The sequence below is a fragment of the Lipotes vexillifer genome, unplaced genomic scaffold (assembly GCF_000442215.2).
Source record: "Lipotes vexillifer unplaced genomic scaffold, Lipotes_vexillifer_v1.1 scaffold64, whole genome shotgun sequence".
NCBI lineage: Eukaryota > Metazoa > Chordata > Mammalia > Artiodactyla > Lipotidae > Lipotes > Lipotes vexillifer.
The window spans coordinates 727,644-753,415 of NW_006791024.1; the positions used below are offsets into that span (position 1 = coordinate 727,644).

Consider the following 25,772-nt stretch of genomic DNA (forward strand, 5'->3'; position numbering starts at 1 on the left):
GGCCTCTCACTGTTGTGGCCTCTCCCATTGCGGAACACAGGCTCCGGACGCGCAGGCTCAGCGGCCATGGCTCACGGGCCCAGCCGCTCCGCGGCATGTGGGGGCTTCCCGGACCGGGAAACAAACCCATGTCCTCTACATTGGCAGGCGGACTCTCAACCGCTGCACCACCAGGGAAGCCCTCCTTCGGAGCATTTATCATCACAATTTGTAGTACTGTTTGTCTGTCTCCCACATGAACTGTAACTTCTAAAAGGATTCTATGACTATTTTCGTAACAGCTGCACTTGTGCCTACTAGGCAGGCATTACCCAGCCAGGTCTGAGATACTGGCCACCGATAATGCACGGCTGCTACCTTGCTATGGAAATGCTTCCTGCAGCTGGGGCTACTTACTTGCTGACAGGCCACTGCTGGCACTCATGGAGCGACCAGGTTCAGGGCGGGATTTGGTGATAGATGGAATACTGACCGAGCCACTGAATGCTGTCCGACTTTCCTGAGGCCGAGGGTTCTAAAATCAAAAGAGAAAGAAAAATTCTTCATCCAGAGTAAAACTGATTTTCTACAGAGATGTCTATTTTTCACCCTAATTTCAAGAAATAAAGTTGTCTTGACCAGAGTGATACAGGACAAGAAACAGAATAATCCCTCCCGCCCACAAAAGTACTAAAGCCCTAACAGAGGTTAGTAACCCTCACCCCAAAGATAAGTGCTTATCTTTATACTTACTGAAATACTTACCAACAGGTAACAATTTTTTTCTTGTTGTTGTGAGTGCAGTAAGTGAAAGTTACATGGTTAGAAGTGACAGTGAAATGTAGAATTACATGGACCTCTGCAGCTAACTGAAACAAAGCTTTTAACACGTATGAGATTTTTATTTTCTTAGGATAATTCAAAAGCTGAATAAGCCCATTTAGAAGAAAGTCACTTAAAAGTACATTCTTCTCAAGTACACCTTCTATTGTCCTGATACTGAAAGTGTACCAGGCATGTTACCATCCCAGTCACCAGGCAGCCTTCCTGCCTCACAGACAGAGAGTAGCACCACGAGTCATAACTATGATGCTTGTTAACAATCACAGCCTGGGTGTAGTCATTTAACTTGGGAATGTTGGTGTGAGAAGTTTCCCATCTAATATTGAATAATTTTGTGTCCAAGGGAGGAAAATGAGCCACAGAGTGCTTTGAAAGTCACACACACCTAGAGAGGTGGTGCGTAGGACCAGCTGTCTGAACACGGTCTCCTTGATGGCCCTAACCTTTTCAGACCAGAAGGGGTGTCAGGGCTGAGAGAAGGTTATGGCAACACAACTAATGCAGGGCCAAAGCTAGCAAACATCCACTAACATCTCTTGGAAACATCCACTAACATCTCTTGGAAAACATGCACTAATATATCTTGAAAAACTCCAAATCATACATTTTAAAGAATCACACATATTGAGATTTGACTGGCTGGGTGGCTCTAAATTCAACTATTGCCATTTTGGTTCATATATCAAATTTGCAAAGTCCATGTAATTCTTACTGTGTTATTTGTTTAAAGCAAACATTTTACCTTTTTTTCTCTAAGAAAATAAAAAAATTTAAAACAGAAAACAGTGCTAGCATTTCAACAGCCACTCACAGGAGCAACCCTGAGAGATGCCGATGACATGCATACAATGCAGCAGAGTCAAGTTCAAGAGAGATGGGGATATCAGTTTAAACCTTTAAATTTTTATTGTTTTTGTTATTAACCTTAAGGTACCTTTGTGTCGTCCTTTTCTATAAAACAAACCTACCCTAGAAAAAATGGCAAAAATTAAGCCTGTAAAAATACCAGTGGTTTAGTAACACTGAATGTTGAGGTAATAAAAGAATGATACACAGAAGATATGTTCTGGGGAAAAAAAAACCCACACAAAACCCAAACCCAACACTTTATCATTCATTCAGCTGAAGTTCAACTTCATTATGAAGTAATGTGAAAGCTAAGCTGATGCTTAGGTGTGCTTAAGATTAGGGTAAAACTTCCACCAATCCGTAGTGTTTCTATTTATAGAAGACTAACTTAAGCAACATTTCCACCATCTTTTATATCAAAAATTCTTGACTGATTAGTTTACACAACTTCCCCTAGAATCCACTCCCTGAAATCTGTTACCAAGCAAATTGAAGCTTAGTTTATCATAAGTAATCTTACCTTGTGAAATAAGACACTTAAATGACATTATAGTTTAATGTCAATAACAATGACATTTAAAACATCACAATTTAGAATGCAAACAAAAATACAAAAATAAACTTCTCACCCTACAGGTAGTTTTCTTATTGGAAAATTACTTTACTAAATACACAAATAAAAAATGGATGCTATTTTTTTTTCCTAAGCCAGAGGAAATGCGTTTGCATGATACAATCTAAATATTTTATTATCTGCAAAACAAACTTGAGAAAATGCTCCCTTAAAGTCAGTACATATTTCTTGACAGATGTGTGGATATTCAGCTTGAATGGCCACTTGCTCTCCAGCCCACTGCAGAGACACTAGTTACAAAGATGCAAGGCTCCGTGGAAGGACCCAGTGGCAGGTACCATGGTCCTTCAGAATGCAGCACACTCTGTGTTTTATTCTCTTGTTGATTTACTTCTCTTATCTTGGATCCTGGCTGGAATTAAAGGTGCATCAGAAACTCAAAGATTAGTAAGACTACCTTCTTTTGGTAATTTTTCCTGTTATTCACTGGTACTATTATACTTTATAATTTTGAGAATTGTGAGCTTTTCAAGAAGGGGTTTATTGCAGATAAAAGGCCTTTGGACAGGCCCTTCTATAGACTTTAACTTCACTAAACATAAAACATTTCTCTGAACTGAACTGGTTTTAGGGTAACGAGCAATACAGAATTCAGAAATTCTACATCCCTTTTTTGTTTCTTTTTAATAGAATAGACTTACTCAGGGGCTATTTCTTATGGTATCTGTAATGAAAAATATCATGATGGGATGATGTTTTATTAAAAAATAGAAAAACCTCCAATACTGTTTTAGAAATAAAACTGAAATCTTCCCAAATCCTCATCTTTTTCCTCAAAAGAATAAAAAAGTAGAACTCCAAGACAGAAGAGGAGGAAGAGGAAGAATAGAAGTTTGGCAACAGAGAAACAGGCCAAAGGGAAACGTTCACAAAATGTACCCCGTTGGCGGTGTTACTTATGAAGCCAGGCAGAGATCCGCACATGGTTAGTACAAGTTAACACCTAACTCAGCTGTTCATACCCTCGGAGTCATAAAGCTTGGTGTACCGGGGACAGAGCGTAGAGACGGGGAATATTCAGGGTTTATGGACTCAGGAGAGAGAAATTTTTCAGCAGAATTAACAGTCATGTGATAGATGTGCTCAAAGTTGATCGGAGAGGAGATCAGACCGGAGTGATGATGAGGGGATGGATAAGGGAAACCCGGCTATCAAAAACAACAGAAAGAAGAAAAAGGTAATGAGGTAATGAAAATGGATTCACTGGATATATGTGACATTTCAGACAACATGCATGTAGAAAAAATGAAGTAAGTATCTCACATCAAGAATTGAATCCATAATGAAATACTTTTAGGCCTTAGAAAGTTAAATTTTGTAACCCTCTTGCCAGTTACCTAAAGAGCTGATTTGCAAAAAATCATTCGCCTCATAAACGTATTATCTCTTATTACTATCAACCTGAGTAGAAACTGGACTTTCAGAGATACAAGTAGATTTTCAAACTTTAGTTCAGTATTCTCCTATGTGATAGAATCAAAACATGGCAAAAATCTACCAAAAACATTAGGGATAGAAAAAGCAAGAAATAATTAAAGAAAAGAACAAGTGAACCTACAACCAGCCTCTCACCAAAGGCGTTATGAAACTGTTCCTTTAGAAACTAAAGCCATTTCCTGGTATTTATAGACTTGACATGTGTTTGCTTTTATTGATCTTATCTTCCCGTAACAGAAATAGTAACTGTGGAATATACCAATTATTGGTTTACCTTTAAGTAGCCCAAGCTTATCTCCACTTAGACACCCAAAGAACATGTTTGTTTTTAACAAGAGAACAACCTTCTCTTCAATGTTCAGGTGTATTCTTAAAAAATGAAATAATGTAATACTAAAGACATAGAAGTTTTTGAAAACAAAGGCTCTAGTTTTTCATGTTAAAATAACTTGGGAACATTTGGGAACTGTCACTCAGCACCCAGTCACCTTCTCTAATGGGAACTTTCAAAGTTCAGTTCTTGAGAACCAACTGTGTTTCAGGAAAACATCCTACCATCTCTTCATTAGAGACAGGCTGAATGACTTCCCCGAGACAGGCTGACTGATATTCTCATGAGTTCAGATAAGCTTTCTTTGTTAAAAAAAAAATCTGGGGGGCTTCCCTGGTGGCGCAGTGGTTGAGAGTCCGCCTGCCGATGCAGGGGACACGGGTTCGTGCCCCGGTCCGGGAAGATCCCACATACCGTGGAGTGGCTGGGCCTGTGAGCCACGGCCCCTGGGCCTGCGCGTCCGGAGCCTGTGCTCCGCCAACGGGAGAGGCCACAACAGTGAAAGGCCCGCGAACCGCAAAAAAAAAAAAAAAAAATCTGGTTAATTAGGGAAGCTTAAAAGAAAGGCTTCTATATAAGGTGTTTTAAATTTAGAGATGTGAGTGAAACCAGTACTTTCTAAGGTTCTTTTCAAAAAGATAAAACTATTGATATAAATGTAACTTTAAAAAGTAAAATTACTTCATAAAGGTCTAAAAGGTCACCAAGCTTGAAATTTTATTTGTTAACAATTTTAGGAATGGGTAAAAGGTTAGGAGAAATTTTATGTGCTAAAAAATAAATCTTTTAAAGATAAAATATTACTCTTGCATTCAACTAGAGACAAATCTATTCTTTATTACAAGTACCCACTTATGAAAAAAGGTAAATGACAAATAGGATTCAAGGAAACTACTACAGTATGTACTTGTAAGACATATATGCACTTGTAAGACATATATGCTGTTTTATATTAATTGCTTATATTCTCTTGGCTCACTAAGACACATCTGATATAGGAGATAAAAGAAAAAAATGGCTCCTTACCCTTACTATCTTTTCCACATTCATGAGGCAAACAACCCTTTTCAGCATCATTTTGGTACAAAGGAAACAGAATAAGCTTCCAAAGACATTCAATAAACTCTCTAAGCTTTTAAGTATTTCAGAGAAAGGCAATACTGATTTGAATAAGTTAAACATAAAATTTTCTGGGGTACATGCTCTTTGCACGAATGACAACATCATAGCTTTGGTATTTGAAAGTGCTTCTTATACATGTTAATGTTAGATGAATTAAGTTCACCTTCATTTTTGAAAACAGTTCATTAAATATAGAAAATTACAGTGGAAAGAACATACTAAAATCTGAGACTATATTAAAATATCACAAGCTTTTTAATACACGTATACACACACACATATACACACACACACACACAGAGGTACAGACATGTATATTATTTGCTTTTCAGACATGCATATTATTGTGTTGTTTACCACTGTCTACTCCAAGGTAGGTACAGTTCTGGCATGACAGTATATCAAAAAATATTTGTTAAGTGATTAAATGGATGCCTATGAAAGCCCCCAGCTTTTATGTTCTTTGCTAGTGAAAGGAAGAAAGTCAGGTGAAAATAAAGAACAGGAGTTCAGACACATAACATCTTTGTTACAATACTACATGTACAGGTGAACAGGTTTCAAAAATTTACACCAACTTCTTTCCTGGACATTCAAAAGTTCTTATGTGATAAGAAAACATGAAAGGAATGAAAGGAACATTAAAAACTGGATTGCAGCTCTAGGGTAAAAAGTCACTTGTGTTAATTACAAAGAGAACCAGCAAGGCAGTCATGGGTTAACAGAATCAGTGACACTAATACTGAAAATCAAGAGGTCTAATGGGAATAAGTAGCCAGCACAGGAGGCCCTGCGTCATGGGGTCAGATTGATGTTGAATCTTTGGGAAATGCTATCTGAACTTGTTTTGCCCAGTAATTAAGAATGGACCTTGGGCTTCCCTGGTGGTGCAGTGGTTGAGAGTCCGCCTGCCGATGCAGGGGACATGGGTTCGTGTCCCCGTCCGGGAAGATCCCACATGCCGCGGAGTGGCTGCGCCCGTGAGCCATGGCCGCTGAGCCTGAGCGTCCAGAGCCTGTGCTCCGCAATGGGAGAGGCCACAACAGTGAGGCCCGCGTACCGCAAAAAAAAAAAAAAAAAAAAAAAAAAAAGAATGGACCTTATTCTGAACAACAACAATGACAAAATAGAGATTTCGTTTACTTTAAGTGGTGGGAGGGTGAAGGGAGAAAAAGGAGGGATGCTGGGATATGAAAGTTCTTAACAATGCTTGAAATTTCACATTTTGCTTCAGTGTGCTTATTCAGGGTGTAGAAAGACCAAGCCTTACTGTGAATGAAGGTCTGAAAAAAATTCTGGAACATTAGCAAACTGATTTTTCACCTGGTCAAGCAGAGGAACATTTTATTAAATCCTGAAACTATTTCTCCTTAAGGAACATACTGTGGGATATAACAGAATTTATAGAAAAATTTTCCATAATTCTTCTTGCTATGTTATTGGAATACATGAGAGGAAAACCGTACTATTCTTTTTTTGTACACCAGAATGAAGCGAGTGTGAAAGAAAGTTTAATTTTAAAAGGATAACACACATTAAAACCTTGTTCACTACTGAAATAATTTTGTGTTTGCTGATATGTTGCTTTGCAGCATATGGATGTGTTTGAAATTTGTATGCCTCTATCCCTCCATAATGCTACCTACATAGCAGATGTTGAAAAACTATTTACCAACTAAATTTCAAAAAATTTCACATTGATCTATCAAATATAAGCTATACATATATTCACATTTCAACTGTTTATCACAATTAAAAAATTCTCTCTCCTAAGGTACTTTGTACCTGACCTTGTAGCTTCTGTAAAGGAAAAATGACAGAAGCTTTTGGACCGCGTGGTTCTGCTCCATTTACTCCTGAGAATAAAGGAAAACCAGTCTGAGGACTTAAGTAAATGTTCAGAACGGGGAAAGAATGGAGAAAAATCTGAACTCTCATTCCCAGGCAAAAACTGTAAAAGTAGTATAGCTTTTAGATATGATAGATAAGTATAATAGTTAACTATGTAAACTCAGCCTTTATTTATTCTCAATATTTTCAGCTTAATATTTATGTTCAGCCTTAAATTTCTTACTTCATTTTAATTACTATATCAAGATTGGCTGTAATCTTTTTGCATACTTTATTTATATCTACCTAGCACGGCTAATAAAAATCCCCATTTCAGAAGGTTAACTGACTATTGTGAATGATTTGAAAGGAAGTAATGGTACTGTAATCGTATAATAATGTCTTGATGATGATGAAAAAACAATGACAGTAAGAACATCACATCCATTCATAAACAGGGCAACTGGTTAACTGAGATATTTATAATGTGGAACTCAGGCTCAAATTAGTGCAGATTTTTTTGTTCCTCCTATGAAAGAAATGCAAAAACTACCTTTAAGAGCTTAACTTTTTTACTAAAAAAACTTGACTGTACAAACTGTATTACCTATTATTTTTTCTGTCAGTGATACATGTCTATATCTCCTATCACAGTAGAGTTAAGTAATGTGGGTAATTAACACAGACTTCCTTAGAAAGAGCTTTGGGTCGAGATTTACACATCACCTCCCAAACTGTCATAGCATTTAAATTTTGCCTAAAATTCTGTGCAAAATCTAGATGCTATCACCACCTATCAAAAGAGTCATGTTAAAGTTTCAATAGTTTGTTGAGAGTACCATGATACTGAAATGTTACATAGCTTGGATAATTAGCTAATTCCACTAATGTTCTTAATCTCAGTATTTTAGGTCCAAGAATCCAATCTTCATGTTGTTAAAAAAAAAAAAAAAACCACAACAGTTTTCCTTTTTTTGTACTTTTTTTTAAAATATAAGACTGACTAGGCAACACATCTGTAATGGGCAGAGGAAAAAGATTTAATTTCATAATCAGATGAGAGGTGTGACCATTAATGATCAAGCTAATGTGGTTCTTTGGGGGGCAAATATCTGTGTTGAATTTGCTAAAACTTAGTGAAATTTTAGTAATTTGGTAACAAAGTTCTGAATCTTGGTATAGAATGTCTCCAAATCTGCTGGTTTATTTCTCCAACAATAGTAAATCTAGGTATGGGAGAAGTATATAGGGTATTCAACTAAATAAGCACTTGATATGTTTGGTTTTTGATACACATCTATATTTTATGTTTTTCTCATCAGCTATGTCATTATGCATCTTACATATATTGTGATATGTTGAGACAAACATTTCCTCATTATACTAATATGGCTTTGTAAGTCTTATATGTATTTAAGTGCACACACACACACACACACACACACACTCATATGTATCCACCCCTCCCCCCTCCAACTTAGTCTTAACCCCATTTATATTCACATTCACTCTTCATTTCTCTTACCATGGGCAGGTCTTTTAGAATCTGTATTCCATCTCCTGGACCCATGTGTGCTATGTGGTTAAAATTAGTTGGGTTGGAAATTAATTTATTTCTCATTTCTGGATCTCGCAGCATCTCCCTGTAAGAGAAAACACCTGTTTAAACACTTTTATTCCATGACCAATCTAGACAGTTTTAGAGAAAAATTAAGTATACTTAAATTTTTTCATAAAAATAAACTGTGAAATCATGTTAATGATGATAGAATTAAAATAATAGGATATACTAAGTTAAACATTTACTTAGAAGATTTTGTTTTAAATTTTAGAAAAGACCTTATGATTTTTGGTGGGAAAACAGAGAGGGTTATTTTAGTGTTTAAATATCAAAGAAGCTCTACTCTATTTTACAGATAATTCTGAACATTTTATGTACATCTTTTAAAGTAATTGCAAATATATTAGAAATGTTTTTATATGTAACTGGAAATACTACAAGCGTATTTCTGTTTGGTCATGAGAATAGTTAATCTGCACCGGTATGTTCTATGTTTACAAAAGCCCACATTCTGGGCTTCCCTGGTGGCGCAGTGGTTGGGAGTCCGCCTGCCGATGCAGGGGACGCGGGTTCGTGCCCCGGTCTGGGAAGATCCCACATGCCGCGGAGCGGCTGGGCCCGTGAGCCATGGCCGCTGGGCCTGCGCGTCCGGAGCCTGTGCTCCGCAGCGGGAGTGGCCACAACAGTGAGAGGCCCGTGTACCGCAAAAAAAAAAAAAAAAAGCCCACATTCTAAAAACTGTAACTAATCCATATACAAAGAGAAATGAATCAAAATATGGTACTTTAGTACATACTCACAACTTGGGAACTATTAATTAAAATTACACTGAGAAATACATTCATTATTGCAGTTTTTAACAGCATAGATGATGATGACAGACTTTCAGAGATCAAATTTTCCTTCCAAATCAAATACAGTATTATTACCAAATAGTCCTTCTGATGCTATAAGCATCTTTAGATGAGTATGAATTAAATATCTACCTCCTTTGTTGCATCCTTTCCTCTTCTGGAACTCTGAAGGAATAACGCCTCTTATTGTTAATATTTCTAACCATTTGTTTCCGACTATTATCTGATGTTTCAGGAACTACCAGTTCATCCCCTTCTGTTAAAAAAAAAAAAAAAATACAAAGAACAATGATATTCTTTAAAGCGCTAAAATGCTTTTCATCCATTAATCTCCAAGACGGTACAAACATCGATCAATCATACAAGTATATGCAATTCTGATGTTTTAAAGTTGTGTTGATAAATCATAGTAAATAAGTAATAATTTTAAATGAAATATACGTAAACAAATATATGCTGAAATTAAATATAGCTTACAGAGTATATTTTCACCTTCATTTGATTATAAACATAAAATGGTACAATTTTACTAGAAGAAAAAAAGGAAAATGTAGTTGCCTTGGTGTCCTATCACTTTGGCCACCCCACCCCCAATATCTCTACACCATCTTCTCCCACCTTCCCAGTATTGGTTTCAATGGCTTAGGGTGTTTAAAAGCTCTTATTGTTGACCTGCACAGTAATCAGGCATAACTGGTAAATTATCCATGAAAATGATAACAGTTAAAATTTTTTTGATATATTAAAACATGTCCTTTGCAGATCCAATTTGCAAGATGTGGAGTAAAGGAAAGGAATTGTGTTTCTTCCAGCTTCCTTTACTAAAAGTAAGAATCTTACTGCTATTTCTACTCTCCTGATCTTCAGGGGATACTTACTTATGTACACCTAGTCACCTAATGCCCATCTATCTCAATTTTAATACCTAGAAGTAAACAAAACTCTTAGCCATGGGCTCCCAAAACATGCTGGGATATGGTGAACATCCTCTAAAACAGAAAACTGTGTCCATACAACATGATGAATTCCATTCTCTAAATAAGGTAAGGAAAAAGAGAAAAGCCAATCTTTAGAAGTTTATAACACCCAAAAAGCTAAAATGAGAAAAATGTAGTAGGAAGAAGCCAAAGGAGCCTGTAAGGCAAGCCAAAGCAAGATGATTAGTAAAAAAAAAAGCAACATTCTCCTTTTATCATAATAATAGCTTTATCAGATTGCTTTCCTAACAGCAAATGTTAAAAGGATAAAATTTTAAAAGTAGATGAGAATTTGAGAGTTGGAATTTGAGAATTATGAGGGTGAAGCAGATCTTGGAGAGCTGCAGTGGCAACGGGAGATTGTGGACAGCCAGAGGACTGCAAGAGCACTTTGGGCTCCTGAGAGACGAAAGAGAAACAGACAAGACAGAGAAATAGAATCTCCAGGAAATAGGATTTCCTTTCCTTTTCAAAGGATAAGACAACTATGTTGAAATTTTGTCAGGTCTTCCTCCTCCTAGCTCCACCTTTACTCCTAGCCTAGAGTAGAAAGATGAGAGCATAAAAAAAGACGAGTTGGAATAGGTTTTATCCTATAGAGACGAATTGGGTTATGGACACATTCTACAATCATTACATACAGCGAGAAGAGGGTGGATTTAATCTTGTCTAATACCTGAATATCCCTTCTCAAGTCATACTGCAATATCCTCTTAGCATAGGATTTTTCCTACAGTCACCAGTCTGTATACCAAGAAGCCTCCAGTGCCAAGAGGATATACCAGAGCATCAAATCTGAAGCCAAGCAATTTGTATCTATCTTAGTACTTAAAAACAAACAAAACAAAAATGACAAACTTTTGATGGTATTTTCTTTTTGATAGACTATACAAATTTATTGGAAGAATATGGGGGAAAAAAGAAAAGCATAAGGAATACAATAATCCCACTACCCAGAGATAACTGATATAAACATTTTAATGTGTTTTCTGAATGCCAATGTTTTTACTTACATTTAAGTCAAATTATTATTCTAAATACATAACGTACCATAATTACATCTTCATTAACTAGATCCACCAGAAAAGATCATAAATTTATGAATACCTCTGTTACGGAGAAATTTGTTGCCAAGATGTGAGAATAACTTATAGCATTCTAATAATATCTGTTACAAGTGAGATTTTAACTGTTCACAGGCACTCCCTGGCAATCAACCTAATTAGATGTGTGCAGCCTCCCTGGCTGGGACTCACTTCCCTGCTCTGTATGCTGCCCTTGTCCTGTCCGTAGCACCCAGGTTCCCATCCCCTCTCCTGACTCTGGGCCTCTGGTGACTTTCCTCCTGTCCCTGCTTCTGTTGCCCGTGTGGTCATTAGCAAACTTCAAAAGTTCTAAGCCCTATGCATTGGCCGAAGATGGATTCCAACAGTCCCAAAACGGAACTCTGGATGAGTTTTCGTAATTTTAGTGCTACAAATTTTGGCTAGGTTCTACAGTATTAAAAGTACAGAAGATATATTCAGTTATACTTTCTCTATTTACCTCAGTACTCCACAGAAAAATAACAAGGTAGGTCAGAATCAAATATTTTGCCTATACAGCTATGTGAGCCTGAACAGAACGACTTTTTGTCTAGTAGTTTATCTCAATATATTGATAGTATGTATTGAAGTTGATAGTGGTCAACTTCACAGACTTTGGAGTAAGACACACCTGAGTTTAAGTGGCTCTGCCACTTATTATCTTCAGCGGTCAGCTTAGCGAGAATACTTCTATGAAGCTCTCCCACTAATGTGTATTTTCTTACCTGCCATCTTATTTTTGAAATATATTAATCTAATCGTCTCCAACCCTAAAAGATTTAATGATCCTTCACTGTTTAATGGTCGAACCTAAAATAATAAAAAATAAAATTAGCATTTCAACAAAATTCAAAAATTAAATCATAAAACTTTTGAGATATTTATAAGGCACACACTATTAAGACTTTTAATTTATCCTTCCTCTTTAGGAAGGAAATCAACAATTCTGACTAGAAAGGTATAAAATTATCTGACTTGAACTAACACAGTTATAATGATAACATGTTAAAGGAAGAATATTCTGGGCAAAAAAAGAAAAGCAGAAATACATTTAAACCTTAAATTTGACTTTTTAAAGCCATTAGTACCAGACGATGATACTAAGATATCCATACAGCTACTTTATGAATCTTATTTGAACTAAATGTACACACATGACAGAGATGAAATTGTACAACACCGGGGAAAGGAGGGACTGTCAATAAATGGTGATGGAGCAACTGGGTATCTATATGGAACAAATGAAACTGAATTCCTACTTCACACCATACACAAAAAGTCAATTCTAAATGGAACAGAGACATAAACACAGTAGGCAAAACTTTCAAACTTTTGAAAGAAAATAAAGATCCTATGTTTATGACCTTGAGGTAGGAAAGAGCTTCTTAAGAAAAAAAAGATAAATGTAAAAAGGATAAGAATGATATTACATTAAAATTTATAACAATGAATTTTCAAGCAATAACAACAAATGTTCACAAAATGCACTATGTAAGGATTAACAGATAGGTCACAAACAGGGAAAAGATTCACCACACCCATCACTAAACCAGTATCTACCATATATGAATAATTTCAATAAATCAAAAGATGACCAAACAAGAAAATGAGCAAAAACCATGACCAGGTATTTTACAGAAGAGGAAATATGAACGATGAATAAACATACGAAAGATTATCAGCAACACTGTTAATTGGGGACATGCAAATGAACACGTCAATGAGATATCACTTTATAACCATAAATAAATGGTTATAAGACTATGAATTCTGACAACGGTATGGGTCATTAAGAACTCTTGTATACTGATGATGGGAGTGTCAGCTGGTACAATTACTTTGGAAAATAATTTGACACTATCTTGTAAAGTTGAACACGTGCATTCTCCATGTCCCATCAGTTTCGTTCCTAGGCATATGACGTAAAAGAAACTACTGCACATACGCACCTGAAGACATATATGACTTCTACAGCAACGTTCATAATAGCAGAAAGCTGGGAAATAATTCACGTGTCTGCTAATCAGACAAATAAATTGTGATCTATTCACCCAACAGAATATTTTACAGTAGTGAAAAGCAATGAAATATATATATGTGTGTGTACACATATATATAGTACATGTAACATGGATGAATCTTAGAAACAGTAAATACATTAAGATAGCAAGGCAGAAGATGATATACAACATAACATTTTATTATCTCAAACACAAGCAAAACTGAACAATATACTGTTTAGAAATATTTAAATATACAAAAAATTCTGTATTTTAAGAAAAGCAAGGGAATGATAAACACAATAATCAGGGTAAGGGAAAAATACACAAGCAGATTCAGTGAAATTGGTAATGTTCTGGCTCTTAAGTTAGGAGGTGAGTTCATAAGTGATCAGTTTTTTATTATACTTCATAAAGATCATATATTCTTTTATATATACTTCAAAATTCACATGATAAACATAAAAGGGAAAACTAATTGTAACCAGCCCGAATTTATAAACGCGAGGACCATATTTAGTTGTTTTATAAAATGTGGCAGCACTTACAAGAGCTTTTCTCACTGCTGTTATGGTTTAAAATTGGGGCAGATTTTGAAATAAGATCTTGGTTACTGTCTTTTACCCATTCCTCTAAACCCTGCCCTGCAGCTAATGACACACGCTGCATATACTTACATGAAACTATTATTCTTCATTGTTGCAAAACAGCCATTCTACACTGGTAAAAATTCTCTTTATGTTATCATAGGGAAATGTTAAAGGAAAATATTATATTTTATTAGGAATGTGTGAAACCCTTATTTTTTAATCATGAGATGCTTATACAGAGCATTGGTTCTAATCTTAATCACTTTTCTAGCCCATGAAATTTGCCCTCACAGGATTAAAATTGCATACCATTATGTGAAAAACAGTAAAATTACAAATAAAATACTCCTTCAGAGCTCCTTAAACTAAAGTGGAGGATAACACTGACATTTTAACTTGTCGAATATATTCTAGTCGTTCATTATTATAATAATCACACGTTACACAGTGAAACAAAATGTAATGAAAATAATATGGTGTTGAGCTACCTGTACAATTAACCAGCTTGATTTTTCTTTTTTTCTCTACTCTTAGCTAAGTCCCAGATTACCAATTATGTTATTACATGTGACAGAAAATGCTAAACTAGTGAAAAATAGCTAAATAGTCACATTAGTGTTTCACTTAACAGTCATTTGTTCACTTAGCCCATTTTTTAATATTAAATTACCTTTTTGAGTGGGAGAGTCTGAATCCATTCCATGGAGTTCACATCAAAGATATCAACTGCATTTTCACTATACACTGAGAGATATGGTGCATTGTAACCTGGGAGATGGGAAGGAGAGAACAGCTGGCTGGTTACTTTTAACTGCTAAACCGCAAACATTTTGAAAGATCTATGCTAATGAAGTGTAGAGTGGAATCCCACCAAAATCCTATTGTTAACATATGGTAGCCACATCAATACATTTTTGAAGTTAAAAAAAAAAACCCGTAAATCATAAATGAAGAGGTTTTAAGGCCATTATAATACAGGAGTCTGTTAACACCAAGAGTATATTATTCCCTTGCCCCATACTAGTTCTATAAAGGAATTTCATTACATTTTAAATAACTGATTCCTAAAGTAGTTAAGCTCTTGACAGTGAAACAACTTACGAAGTAGAGAAATCTTCAGGTAAGAGTTATGGTCACATTTATCAAAGTATGATAAAGCATCTGGCACGCGAGATGCTCAATATATACTTACTGAGAGAATGAACATCAATAAATGGTGACACAAGCAAAGAAAGATTAAATGATTTACCTAAGCTAAGGTCATGAATTAAATTTTTGGCAGAGCTATTCATAAAAGCCAGATATTCTAATTCTTATTCTAATTCCAATTAACACTGTACAATTCACATAATACTTTGAATTATTTTCTGACTAGGATTCATTCAAAATATGATGCCATAGATAAGAGTATAAATTTCAGAAGAAACAAAACATCAAGAATAGTTAAGTCTGGGTAGGCAGAAGTATTTTTCTTTTGATCTAGATTTTCTAATTCTTCTGTAATAGGTATATATGGCTCTCCTAAACTTTCTGATACTGAACTTTTAAACTTGACTATACTCATCCCCACCATTCCTCCTATCTTGTTGCAGTGGAAGAGGTTTTACTCCTCCTGTTCCAAATCCTTTCCCCTATATTCTGACTTCCATCCTTTTTGGCCTCTTGGGGATCTTACTCTATTTCCTATATTTACCATATAGTCATCAACCTTTCCCCGGCTCCCTAGTGGCTATCTCCCTTCGGCATTTAAACATGCTCAAAGTATCTTCCACTAAAAACAAAATGTGTTGGATTACATATTCCTCCTACATGCCTCTACGGAACTCTGTACTTCTGCTATCAGAGCACTTATATTCTACTGCAACTTGTTTTGTCAGGAATCCATTCTACCGCATTCATGCTCTGTGAGGGTAGGACTGTCTATTTTGCTCAATGTTATATCTCTTTACAGTAAAATGACACATAATAGGTATTCAATAATTTATTAATATCTTAATGTTTCTTAAAAGTATCTACCTACCTATGTAAAATGTAAAAAATGTAAAAAAAAAATGTAAAAGTGAATAACTTTTCAAATGCTACATCATACCTTCACATAACTGATTAAATAATTCACTAGGTAACCACTTCTCTAGAATAAGTCCTATGAGCTATTAGTGCTCACAAGCACTATATTTGGGGGGACCATGAAGATAACTCCTTAGGGTTATTTCAAAATACAATAATATGTGTTGAACATCTATCTAAGTAAAATATTGCAGAGGAAGATTAGCTTTAATTATGTTCCTGTTAATGTTGACCCTGTTGGCCTAGGTCTTAACTACATATGGTTAGTTACTTTACATAAAACATACTTGATGCTTAGGAAAAACCTCAAAGGTGACTTAAAAAACAACCTGTTATTAACAATGAATACACAAAGGAGATGAAGGAGAAGGAAAAAGAAAGAAACGGCAAGATAAGACAGCGAAAAGTAAGAGAATCTTACAACAAGAGGAAGGATTTGCTGGCCACATCAATTCCTGTTGCCTAGATCTTCGGCCCTGACAGTCAGTATATATCCCAATGCTGTTAAAACACAGCAGATATTCTTTACTGGAGATTTCAACTGCACAGATGGCATCCATTGGTTGATGTGCAATAAATGAGAGTGTATGGTCATTTGAATGAAGCATACTGTATGGACTTCCTTCTCCATTCAGGGGGTATCTTAGAAATCCAGACTGGAATCCCACACAGAGTTGTTCACTGAAGATTGCCATCCACTGGACATTATACGGGACTTGAATTTCCTTAAATTTTCTGTGACGGGTCTTGCTCTGAAATAGTTCATAACAGAGGACCTGCCTTTTCATAGCCACACACAGGCATGTAAGAGCTCCATGACGTACTTTTCCAGAAGTTATGGTTTGACACCCTTTAGTTTCTGCCAATTTATAAAAATCAGTCTCTCGCCCATCCAAAGCTGACATAGGAAAAAGTCGTACATGACGATTTCGTCCTGAGATCACAGCAACAAGCTGATCATTTGGAATGAGTTCAATCTGATGAATCTTCTTATTGTCACCAACTCTAATAATTTCTATGCAAAGAAACAGTAATAAATCAACTGCAAAATGTTTTGTTTACCTATTAATTATATCCCAATTATACTCAAAAGAATATGTCAACTTGTAATAAAGACAGAGATACACACACAGAAAAAATGAGAGATCAGAAATCATATGGAGAAAGATGAAGATAATTACACCCATTATAAGATAATTTAACCTATCTATAGTAAGGTATTAAATTTAGCACTGAGATTTCTGGCAGCCATGGCAAAGAGTTCCTATGTGATAAAGCATGCCAGATCTTTAAGAAAAACCTCTTTACTCTCACCAAATCCTAGGGAAGTTTACCATGGGGTTACTATTTTTAAAAACTGAGTAACTCATGTTTCACTAAAGGTATTTCTTTGGGTAACAAATTAATGAAGTTTAAATGCATTGTTTTCCCATGATCTAACTTGCTATAAAGACAGAACTTAGAATGCTGTATTCAAGAAGGCTAAGTTAAATGGGTTCCTTTTTATTTCACCCAGTATTTCATTTCTCCCTAAAAAGAAATCTGTTGTGTTAAACTGTGGGATCAAAGACCCCAACAACAAACACATTTTAATGACTGTTACCGCTTCTAGTACTGTGAGAACTGTGAAAAAAAATCAAGTTGCATTTTTCTTTCATGTACCATCTTTAGAAATGCAATCTGAGTTCATACAGCAGAACTGTAAATAAAATGACAGAAGAAAGACAATACACATGGAAGTTTTAGAACTCAGATGGATTACAAAAATTAAAAAATTATCTTTTGACTTATAGACGTATCCAATTAGGCCTGGAACATTTCAATTATAGAATAAATAAGAGCAAATCCTGCTCTTTTTAGAATTCAGAATCTGTAGGTTAGAATACTCTATCAATAATATTTTCTCCAAAATAATTTTCTCTTACCATCTTTGGTGACATGCACAACAAATAACCCTTCTTCATTCCCCAAAGCTATTCTTTCATGATCTATATAAGACATAAATGTGAAGTATTTTTATTAGGTAGAAACTATGTAAATTCATAGAATAAAACAGATAACAAAAGAAATTTGGTACAAAAAACCAAATAAATAAAATAAACAATTAAAAAATAGCAGTAACAATTTGCACTATTAAATTTCCTTTCAGATTACTGTGGTAAATATTCTCTCATGTATTTCTTTAATAGAACAATCACCAGAAAATAACTTATATCAATGCTTATAAAAAGATATAAATGTTTATTCAATAAAAGGTGAAAGAAAAAACCCCTAGTTTGTTAGCACCCTGTGTCCAGTTCCATTTCTTGTTTGGGGAGGGAAAAATTGTGAAAGGCATTTGAACCCTACTCATCAAACTTTTCATTATTTACTAGAAAGTTAACAAAAGGGTGGGCAGTGTACGTAAGAATATAGTGAAAATTTAACCCTCCAGACCGAAAAGCTGCCATTTTTGAGGGCATATTATATACGGAGCACTCTGTGTTACACATTCCGTATTATTTAAACTTCACAGTAACCTTTGCAAGGTAAGTAGTACCTATATTTTACATAGGAAACTTATGCTTTATGAAACGGCTTATGCTTTAAACAACTTTTTCTAAGTCACACAAGCGGAAAATCGATTCGCTAATAGGTTAATCTTCAGCATTGTTGCTTCTTCAGAAGAAAACACATTTGAAAAGTATATTTATTCTTGTTTACTGAAAAATAAAGTTCTAATACGGTCTCATTCATTCAATAAACATTTACTGAGCATCTGTGATATAACACATGCCATGTTAGACACCGGAATTCCTAGATGAAAACCAGTCCCTGCTGACTGGTATATTAGTAAACAATTATAACAAGATGAATGTTACGAATTCATACCTATGATTGCAGCTGCCTGGGTCGTTTTAATGAGGGGAAGAGTGCTGTCATAAGCCTCTTTCGGAACATACACTGAGCGGTCTCTGAATTTGTTTTTCTTCAAAATCTTGTACAATTCACTCAGCACTCCCACCCATTTACTCTTCTCATTCTCACTATCTGCTAGCATCAGGATTGAACATTTGTTATTAGACGCTGAGAGCTGGGAAGCTGTGACCTAGAACAATTTAATCAAAATTCATGACATCAGCAAACAGATACCTTTTAAGCCAGTTTTATACTGATGCTAGTTCGCTTAGCACTAGCCAACAAAATGAGCATTCATTAAGTGATACCTTTAACAGAGTTTAGCTATTCATAACCAGAAGAATAGTTTTAGCATTAGAATTCATGACAAAGGTAGTAGATACCGTTCTAAATGTTAGTGTCATTTGTATTTTCTTTGCTGCAAAGTGCCAGAATACTATCACTAAAAAATCCATTACACACAGTCATATAACAACAGCAACTGACATTTATTGAGTAATTACTGGGCACTGATCAAAGCACTTCGTAAGTATTAACTCATTTAACTCTATCAACAATCTTTATAAGGTAGGTATTGTTATTATATTCTGATTTTATATATGAAAAAAACTGTGATGCAGATAAATTAATTTCTCCAAGGACACACAACTAGACTGGAATCCTGTGTCCACGCTTGTAAGCACTGCACTGTACTGATTTTCAACTTGTTTTAAGAAAGTCAAAAATATCGGAAGTACTTAAGATTCTCTATTACTTCATAACAATAACTCATCTCAGGGAAAGACCAGATCACTTGAGCTAGTATTTAAATGAAGGTTTATAATTATACAATGACACTATAATCAGAACAGAATTGAATTATGTATATATGGATCCTTTATTAAAAGTAATTTAAGCAGCAGTGACAATAAAATCCCACAATTAGAATCAGTTAAGATAAGTGGGCCTCTGTAGGATCCCTTGGTACTGGTAAGAGAATAGCTGTTGGTCTAGGAACTGAAAGACTAAGTATGGTCTTTGTCTGACCTTCCTCATATACAAGATTCATAGAAAAATACAAAGCATATAGGCATACCATTAAGGCAACAGCCCTTTTTATTAACCTCTATTACCTTAATTCACCAATTCGAGATGGCCCTGTATTAGACAGCCTCCAAAGATGGCTACCAACAATTCTTCTATGGAATCCCACTCTTCTTATCAACAAATGCAGTCTGTTTCCCCTTCTCTTTAATCCGGGCTGACCTCATGACTTGCTTTGGCCAACAGAATGGAGAAGGGTTATTATGCCTGTTTTGAGCCTAGTCCTTAAAAGGGCTGGCAGCTTCCTCTGCTCTCCTGGAAGTCGGTCATGGAGAGCTCAGCCACACTAGTGGATGATCAGAGACCACGTGGAGAGAGTTCATACAGAGAACTGAGGTGGCCCAGTGAACAGCCAGGTACCAAGGCGAACAGCCAGCACCAAGGCCCCAGATGTGAGAGTAAGGTCATTTTGGTATATATTCCTGCTCCAAATGAGCTGAATGCAGTCACAGGAGTGACCCCAGTTGACACCAGAACGGTACACCTGAAGGACTGACCCACAGAACGGTGCAAAATAAATCACTGTTGGCTTAAGCCACTAAGTTTTGGAGTGGTTATTACAAAGCAATAGAACTGAAACATACTAACTTTTTAAATGAGATCTTAAAGAAACTTCTGTTTTTTAAAAAATTGAGAAATCTCATGCTTATTCATTTTTTCATATTGTAGTGCTTATCTGAAAATTGAATTGTGACTCAAAAACATTATCCAAGACGAAATCTATTTTAGAAGCCACATATTCATGCTTTCTTTCTTTTTTTTTTAATTTATTTTATTTTTGGCTGCGTTGGGTCTTCGTTGCTGCGCTCAGGCTTTCTCTAGTTGCAGCGAGCTGGGGTCACTCTTCATTGTGGTGCGCGGGCTTCTCACTGCGGTGGCTTCTCTTGTTGTGGAGCACAGGCTCTAGGCGCACGGACTTCAGTAGTTGTGGCACGCGGGCTCAGCAGTTGTGGCTCACGGGCTCTAGAACGCAGGCTCAGGAGTTGTGGTGCACAGGCTTTGTTGCTAGGTGGCATGTAGGATCTTCCCGGACCAGGGCTCGAACCCGTGTCCCCTGCATTGGCAGGAGGATCCTTAACTGCTGCGCCACCAGGGAAGCCCTATTCATACTCTCTATTGGTCTTTCACTAATTAAATATTTACTTAGCACAAATTGTCTATAAGATTTGGTTCTATTCCAAATAAGTTTGTGATCTATATAGAAAGGCAAAACGTTTACTCATAAAAAGCGAATAATTCAGTGATCAAATTACAGCACACATACTTACTCTAAATATACAGGGTATGTCTTTTCGACTCGCATGAATAACATCAGAAGCCAAGACTGAACTCACAGAAAATTCTTCATCCCTGAAGGAAAAGTTAAAAGTCAACGGAAACAGTAAAAGTCAGTGTATGTGGGTATGTGTGTGTGGTTTTAGGCGTGTATCCAAATAACACATGTGAATATGAAGCAATCCTTAAAATTTAATTGCACAAAACATCCAAATTAAATCTTTAAAAGTTTTAAATTTTCTCCCTTTGTAATTGATAGTGCCCAAAGTAATTTATCAAGTGTAACTTAACAGTGCCACATTATACAAGAGTTAGAAATCATTTCTGGATTACTCGGAGTCAAAAGGCCAGTAAGTACACATGGATTCGAACCCTGGTAGGTCTCCAGTAGACTGCACCCTCTTTCCTCTCACAGTACATCTCAAGTGCCTTCAACACAGCTCATCTGACATTTTACTGTTCCTTCAACACCTCAGACAGATTTCCTCCACAATAATTTATTCCTTGTGACTTCCTTGATTTGGTCATTGGTACCATCATTCTCTTGGTCTTGAAGACTTGACATCTTAGTCCTGTCTTTGACTCTTCTCCCTTAGGAGGTTCTGTCAAATCTTCCTTGCTGATATTCTAGTATTTCTTGCATCTGTTCCTTTATATTCCGTATTTGTGGGGAAGATAACGTGTTTGAAATGCTGGTATGAAATGCCAATGTGAGCCAGAGCTAGAAATTCTAGTTTTGAGCACTGGAGAAAGACCTGGACTGGAGACATATGTCCGGGAGTCGTCAACACAGAGGTGATGGCTGAAGCTATGGCAGTCAATAAGATCAGTGAGGGAGAGCGTTAAGGGAGTCACGAGAAGAGGGTAAGCAGAGCACCCCAAGGGGCAGGGGAAGAGTCTGAAAAATGAAACTAGAAACGTTCAAGAGATATACTTACTTAAACGTTCACTGATTCATTTTATATTCCAAGAGCCTGTCCGATTTTGAGATTTTTATTTCCTTTCCTCACATTGGAATTATACCTAAGCCTTTACTTTAGGTGATGATATGAACATTACATTAGACTCCAGTTCCCCCCGCAACCTTTAAACTGGTCGTTTGCTTTCAAACATTAGCCTCTTCTCCCTGACCCAACACACACCAACCTGTTCTATAACTACACCTTATTTCATATTTTTAACGATGTTATGATTGCAATATTAGTAAATGAGAAAACTAACATGAAATTAGATTTAAATAAAAACATGGCAATGCAATTAGAAGAAAAATCACACACTTTTCATCCCCATGTTGCAAAGGTACAAGTATTTTCACCTTCGCAAACTTACCTCATGTCAATCACCTGACTGACTACGACACTGGGCTGAGAAGCTTTTCCTTCAGCAATATCATACAGAAAGAGTTTGAAATCACAAACTACAGCCAGTGCTCTCTGCCATCCTTTCTTCACTCCAGCTGGCTTAGGGATCTTAGACAGGCAAACAAACAAACAAACAAAACAACCTAAACTGAAATGTCAGTCAGAGCCCCTTTAATTACATATGTAACTGCATGATGAAAACCTAAAGACAGAGTACACGTGTTGTAAGTCTGCCACTGTGTTTGGTAAAGTAGCAGATGGTACACATATATCATTAATAACATGAGAAAGTGTGATAACTACATTCTTCAAACACCGATTGACATTATATTCTGAAAAAAACTTTAATGGTACCATTTTAATTTTCTCTAGTGATTCATTAAAATAACATTCATGGATTTCTAAGTAGCATAAAAGCCAAATTTGGTAGTAGGATGAAAAGCAGCTTACACTTTAAATATTATTCAAGATTACAAGTAAGATTATGTCTTGACAGTATCTCATACTTCATAAGCATATGCCACCTCTCCAGCAAGAGGAAGAGCCAAAGACTCCTTTATGGAGATTTCAATATCTGTTCATTACAATACAGGGACAGTACAGAAAATTTTGAGACATTTTGGAATTTATTCTGAGCAAAAGCTAGGTTTTTGTTTTCAGATCATTACTCTGAATGAAGTAAAAGTGTTAGATGAATTTTATTCACCTAATTTTCTGTCAAGGACTGTGTTTGTAAGGTGATTTTCTTTAATTCATTAATAAGCCTTAAAAGATTAATCTAAACCCAACCTAATCATACTTACCCTGACATGCCCTTCATATGCTGTTCCTATTCCTTTCTGTGGATCTATACCCAGGGGACCTTTTGTCTGTTCAGGAGGAACTGGACAAGCAGTTGGAGCTTTGTTTACACAAGTTATGTGACATGAAAATCCACACACTTTTGGAGAGGAAAAAAGAAACAGTGTTCAATAAAAATTCCTTCTTACAAAGAGAAAATTCACTGAGCACTCATTACATGCAAAGTGCCATGTTAAATGAATGCTCACCTCTGATTTTATTTTAAACAACTTGATAATATTTTTGTCATTTGGGGAGCTGATTCATTTGCTCACCAGTAAGAATTTCAGTGTGAAATAGTAAATACTTTTTTATTACTGTAATATGTAATATGTAATATTACTGTTCTGTGTTAGCACTAGTGATCAAAATGAGAAGCAAACAGATGGAAAAAAAATCTAACCTTGCAAATAAAACAACTGTTTTAAACTGAATTCTTAAAAGAGTAGCTTCTGGAGTTTTCTTTAACTCTTCATCTCACTGTAATTTGGTATCTGACCTGAAATCTCTCTTGCAAGAGTCACTGATGGATGTTAAATTACCTGACATCTTTTCAATATCTGGCAAATTTTACCAATCCCTCTTTTAAATTTAAATTGTTCAATGATTAAGAAGGTATAATTTAAATTTTAGGAGTTACTAATATTATTGTATATAGTTAAATTACTACTAAGATAATAAGAGTAGTTAATTTTATTGAGTGTTTTTAATTTTTTCTGTAATAATCTAAGAGAGGTAAGATAATCTCCATTTACGTATGACTGGCCCTGGGTCACAGAACTTGTTAAGTGGCATTGCTGGAATTCAAACCCAGGCAATCTTGCTCGGAGCCTGCATACGTAACTACCAACAGTATTGCCATGATATCTCTTGATACTTAAATGATGAACTTGAGATTCTAAGACAAAATGATAAATAAAAATAAACTCTCTTCCACTGAGACTTGGTTGGTTGAGAATTAAAGGTTAAAATATTTAAAACAAACAAGCTTGTTGGGAGAGGTTACAGACTAAGAATGTCTATTTAGACAATTCCTACTCTCAGGGGGATCCTGGAGAATATCTGGGAAGGAATAAAAGAGGAACTGAAGGGATACCATCATGGGAACATACACATGGGAAAATGGATTGTATATCACAAATGGATATAAAACCAGCAGAGAGGCAAGAGGGACTAGTACTGTCAAAAACGATTCATCTTCTGTAAGACAACTCATTCACTTCTAAGTAGAGTGTCTAACAAGTTACAATTTGCTTTAATAAGTAAAAATCTCTCTTCCAAGGGGCAATGGAAACAATAAGATAATTGTCCAATACTGGATCTAATTTCAACCAAGAAGAATTAAAATGACAGGAATCTTTAGAGGTTACAACCACATTATACAACATTCATGAAAGCCTGAGTATAGTCCAATGTGTCCCCACAGCTTTATAGGGTAGGCTGGTAGGCTGCAAAGAGTCAGTCTGAAGAAAAGACAGGCCCAATTTCATGGCAGGAGACCCTCAGAAGGGAAGAGAATTGGGAAGATCTCAAACATTCCTACTATGGAACCGCAAATGATTCTGATTCATAAAATATGACAAGGGACCTAAAGCCAAGTAGCTGCCAGGATTCTTTCTGATAAACAGATTAAAAAAATCACATTTATAAGTACTGGCTAAGTTTCACAATGAGACAAAGCAAATTCTCTCCGTTGGGCTCAGACACACCTCCCTAGTCAATGATAGAGGCTATTCCTTCTCAGATTACTTTGTTATTTAGCTTTTACCTCCCCTTAACTATGTTTCCCAAGGCTCTGTCCTCATACTTGTTCTCTTTTTACTCTACATGTGTTTCCTGGAAAACATCATTCATATTCATCACTTCACACATTCGTAACTCTCAAATCTCTACTTTTAAAGCCTGCCCATTTCCTTTTGCTCTAAACCCATGCGTCTAAGAGACCACTGAAGATAATGCAATCAGGATCTTCCACTTGGGTTGTGAGAACTAGCCAAACATAGAATCCTGATCCCCAGTGCCTAGAAGCACAGAGCAGGCATTCTGCGAGCACGTGATGGATGGATCGATCGATGAATGGTAGGGAAAAACCTCTGCTACTAACGCTAGGAATAAAATATCTTTTGAGGCATAGTAGCCGACATTTAATATTTGTG

The 25,772-nt window shown here is 36.0% G+C and overlaps 1 protein-coding gene across 3 annotated transcripts in view; it reads right to left on the minus strand.

The window, feature by feature from the left end:
• Positions 1-25,772, minus strand: part of CDC42BPA (CDC42 binding protein kinase alpha) — a 270,792-nt gene that overhangs the window by 6,896 nt on the left and 238,124 nt on the right. For all 3 annotated transcript variants that reach the window (XM_007464175.1, XM_007464176.1, XM_007464177.1), the window contains 11 exons: positions 23,580-23,716; positions 22,745-22,884; positions 21,409-21,490; positions 19,031-19,247; positions 18,085-18,147; positions 16,581-17,174; positions 14,763-14,860; positions 12,228-12,312; positions 9,573-9,696; positions 8,551-8,668; positions 397-514 (listed from right to left, as the gene is read on the minus strand). In XM_007464175.1, the coding sequence (XP_007464237.1) occupies positions 397-514; positions 8,551-8,668; positions 9,573-9,696; positions 12,228-12,312; positions 14,763-14,860; positions 16,581-17,174; positions 18,085-18,147; positions 19,031-19,247; positions 21,409-21,490; positions 22,745-22,884; positions 23,580-23,716 (1,776 nt within the window). The remainder of the gene's footprint in view (positions 1-396; positions 515-8,550; positions 8,669-9,572; positions 9,697-12,227; positions 12,313-14,762; positions 14,861-16,580; positions 17,175-18,084; positions 18,148-19,030; positions 19,248-21,408; positions 21,491-22,744; positions 22,885-23,579; positions 23,717-25,772) is intronic.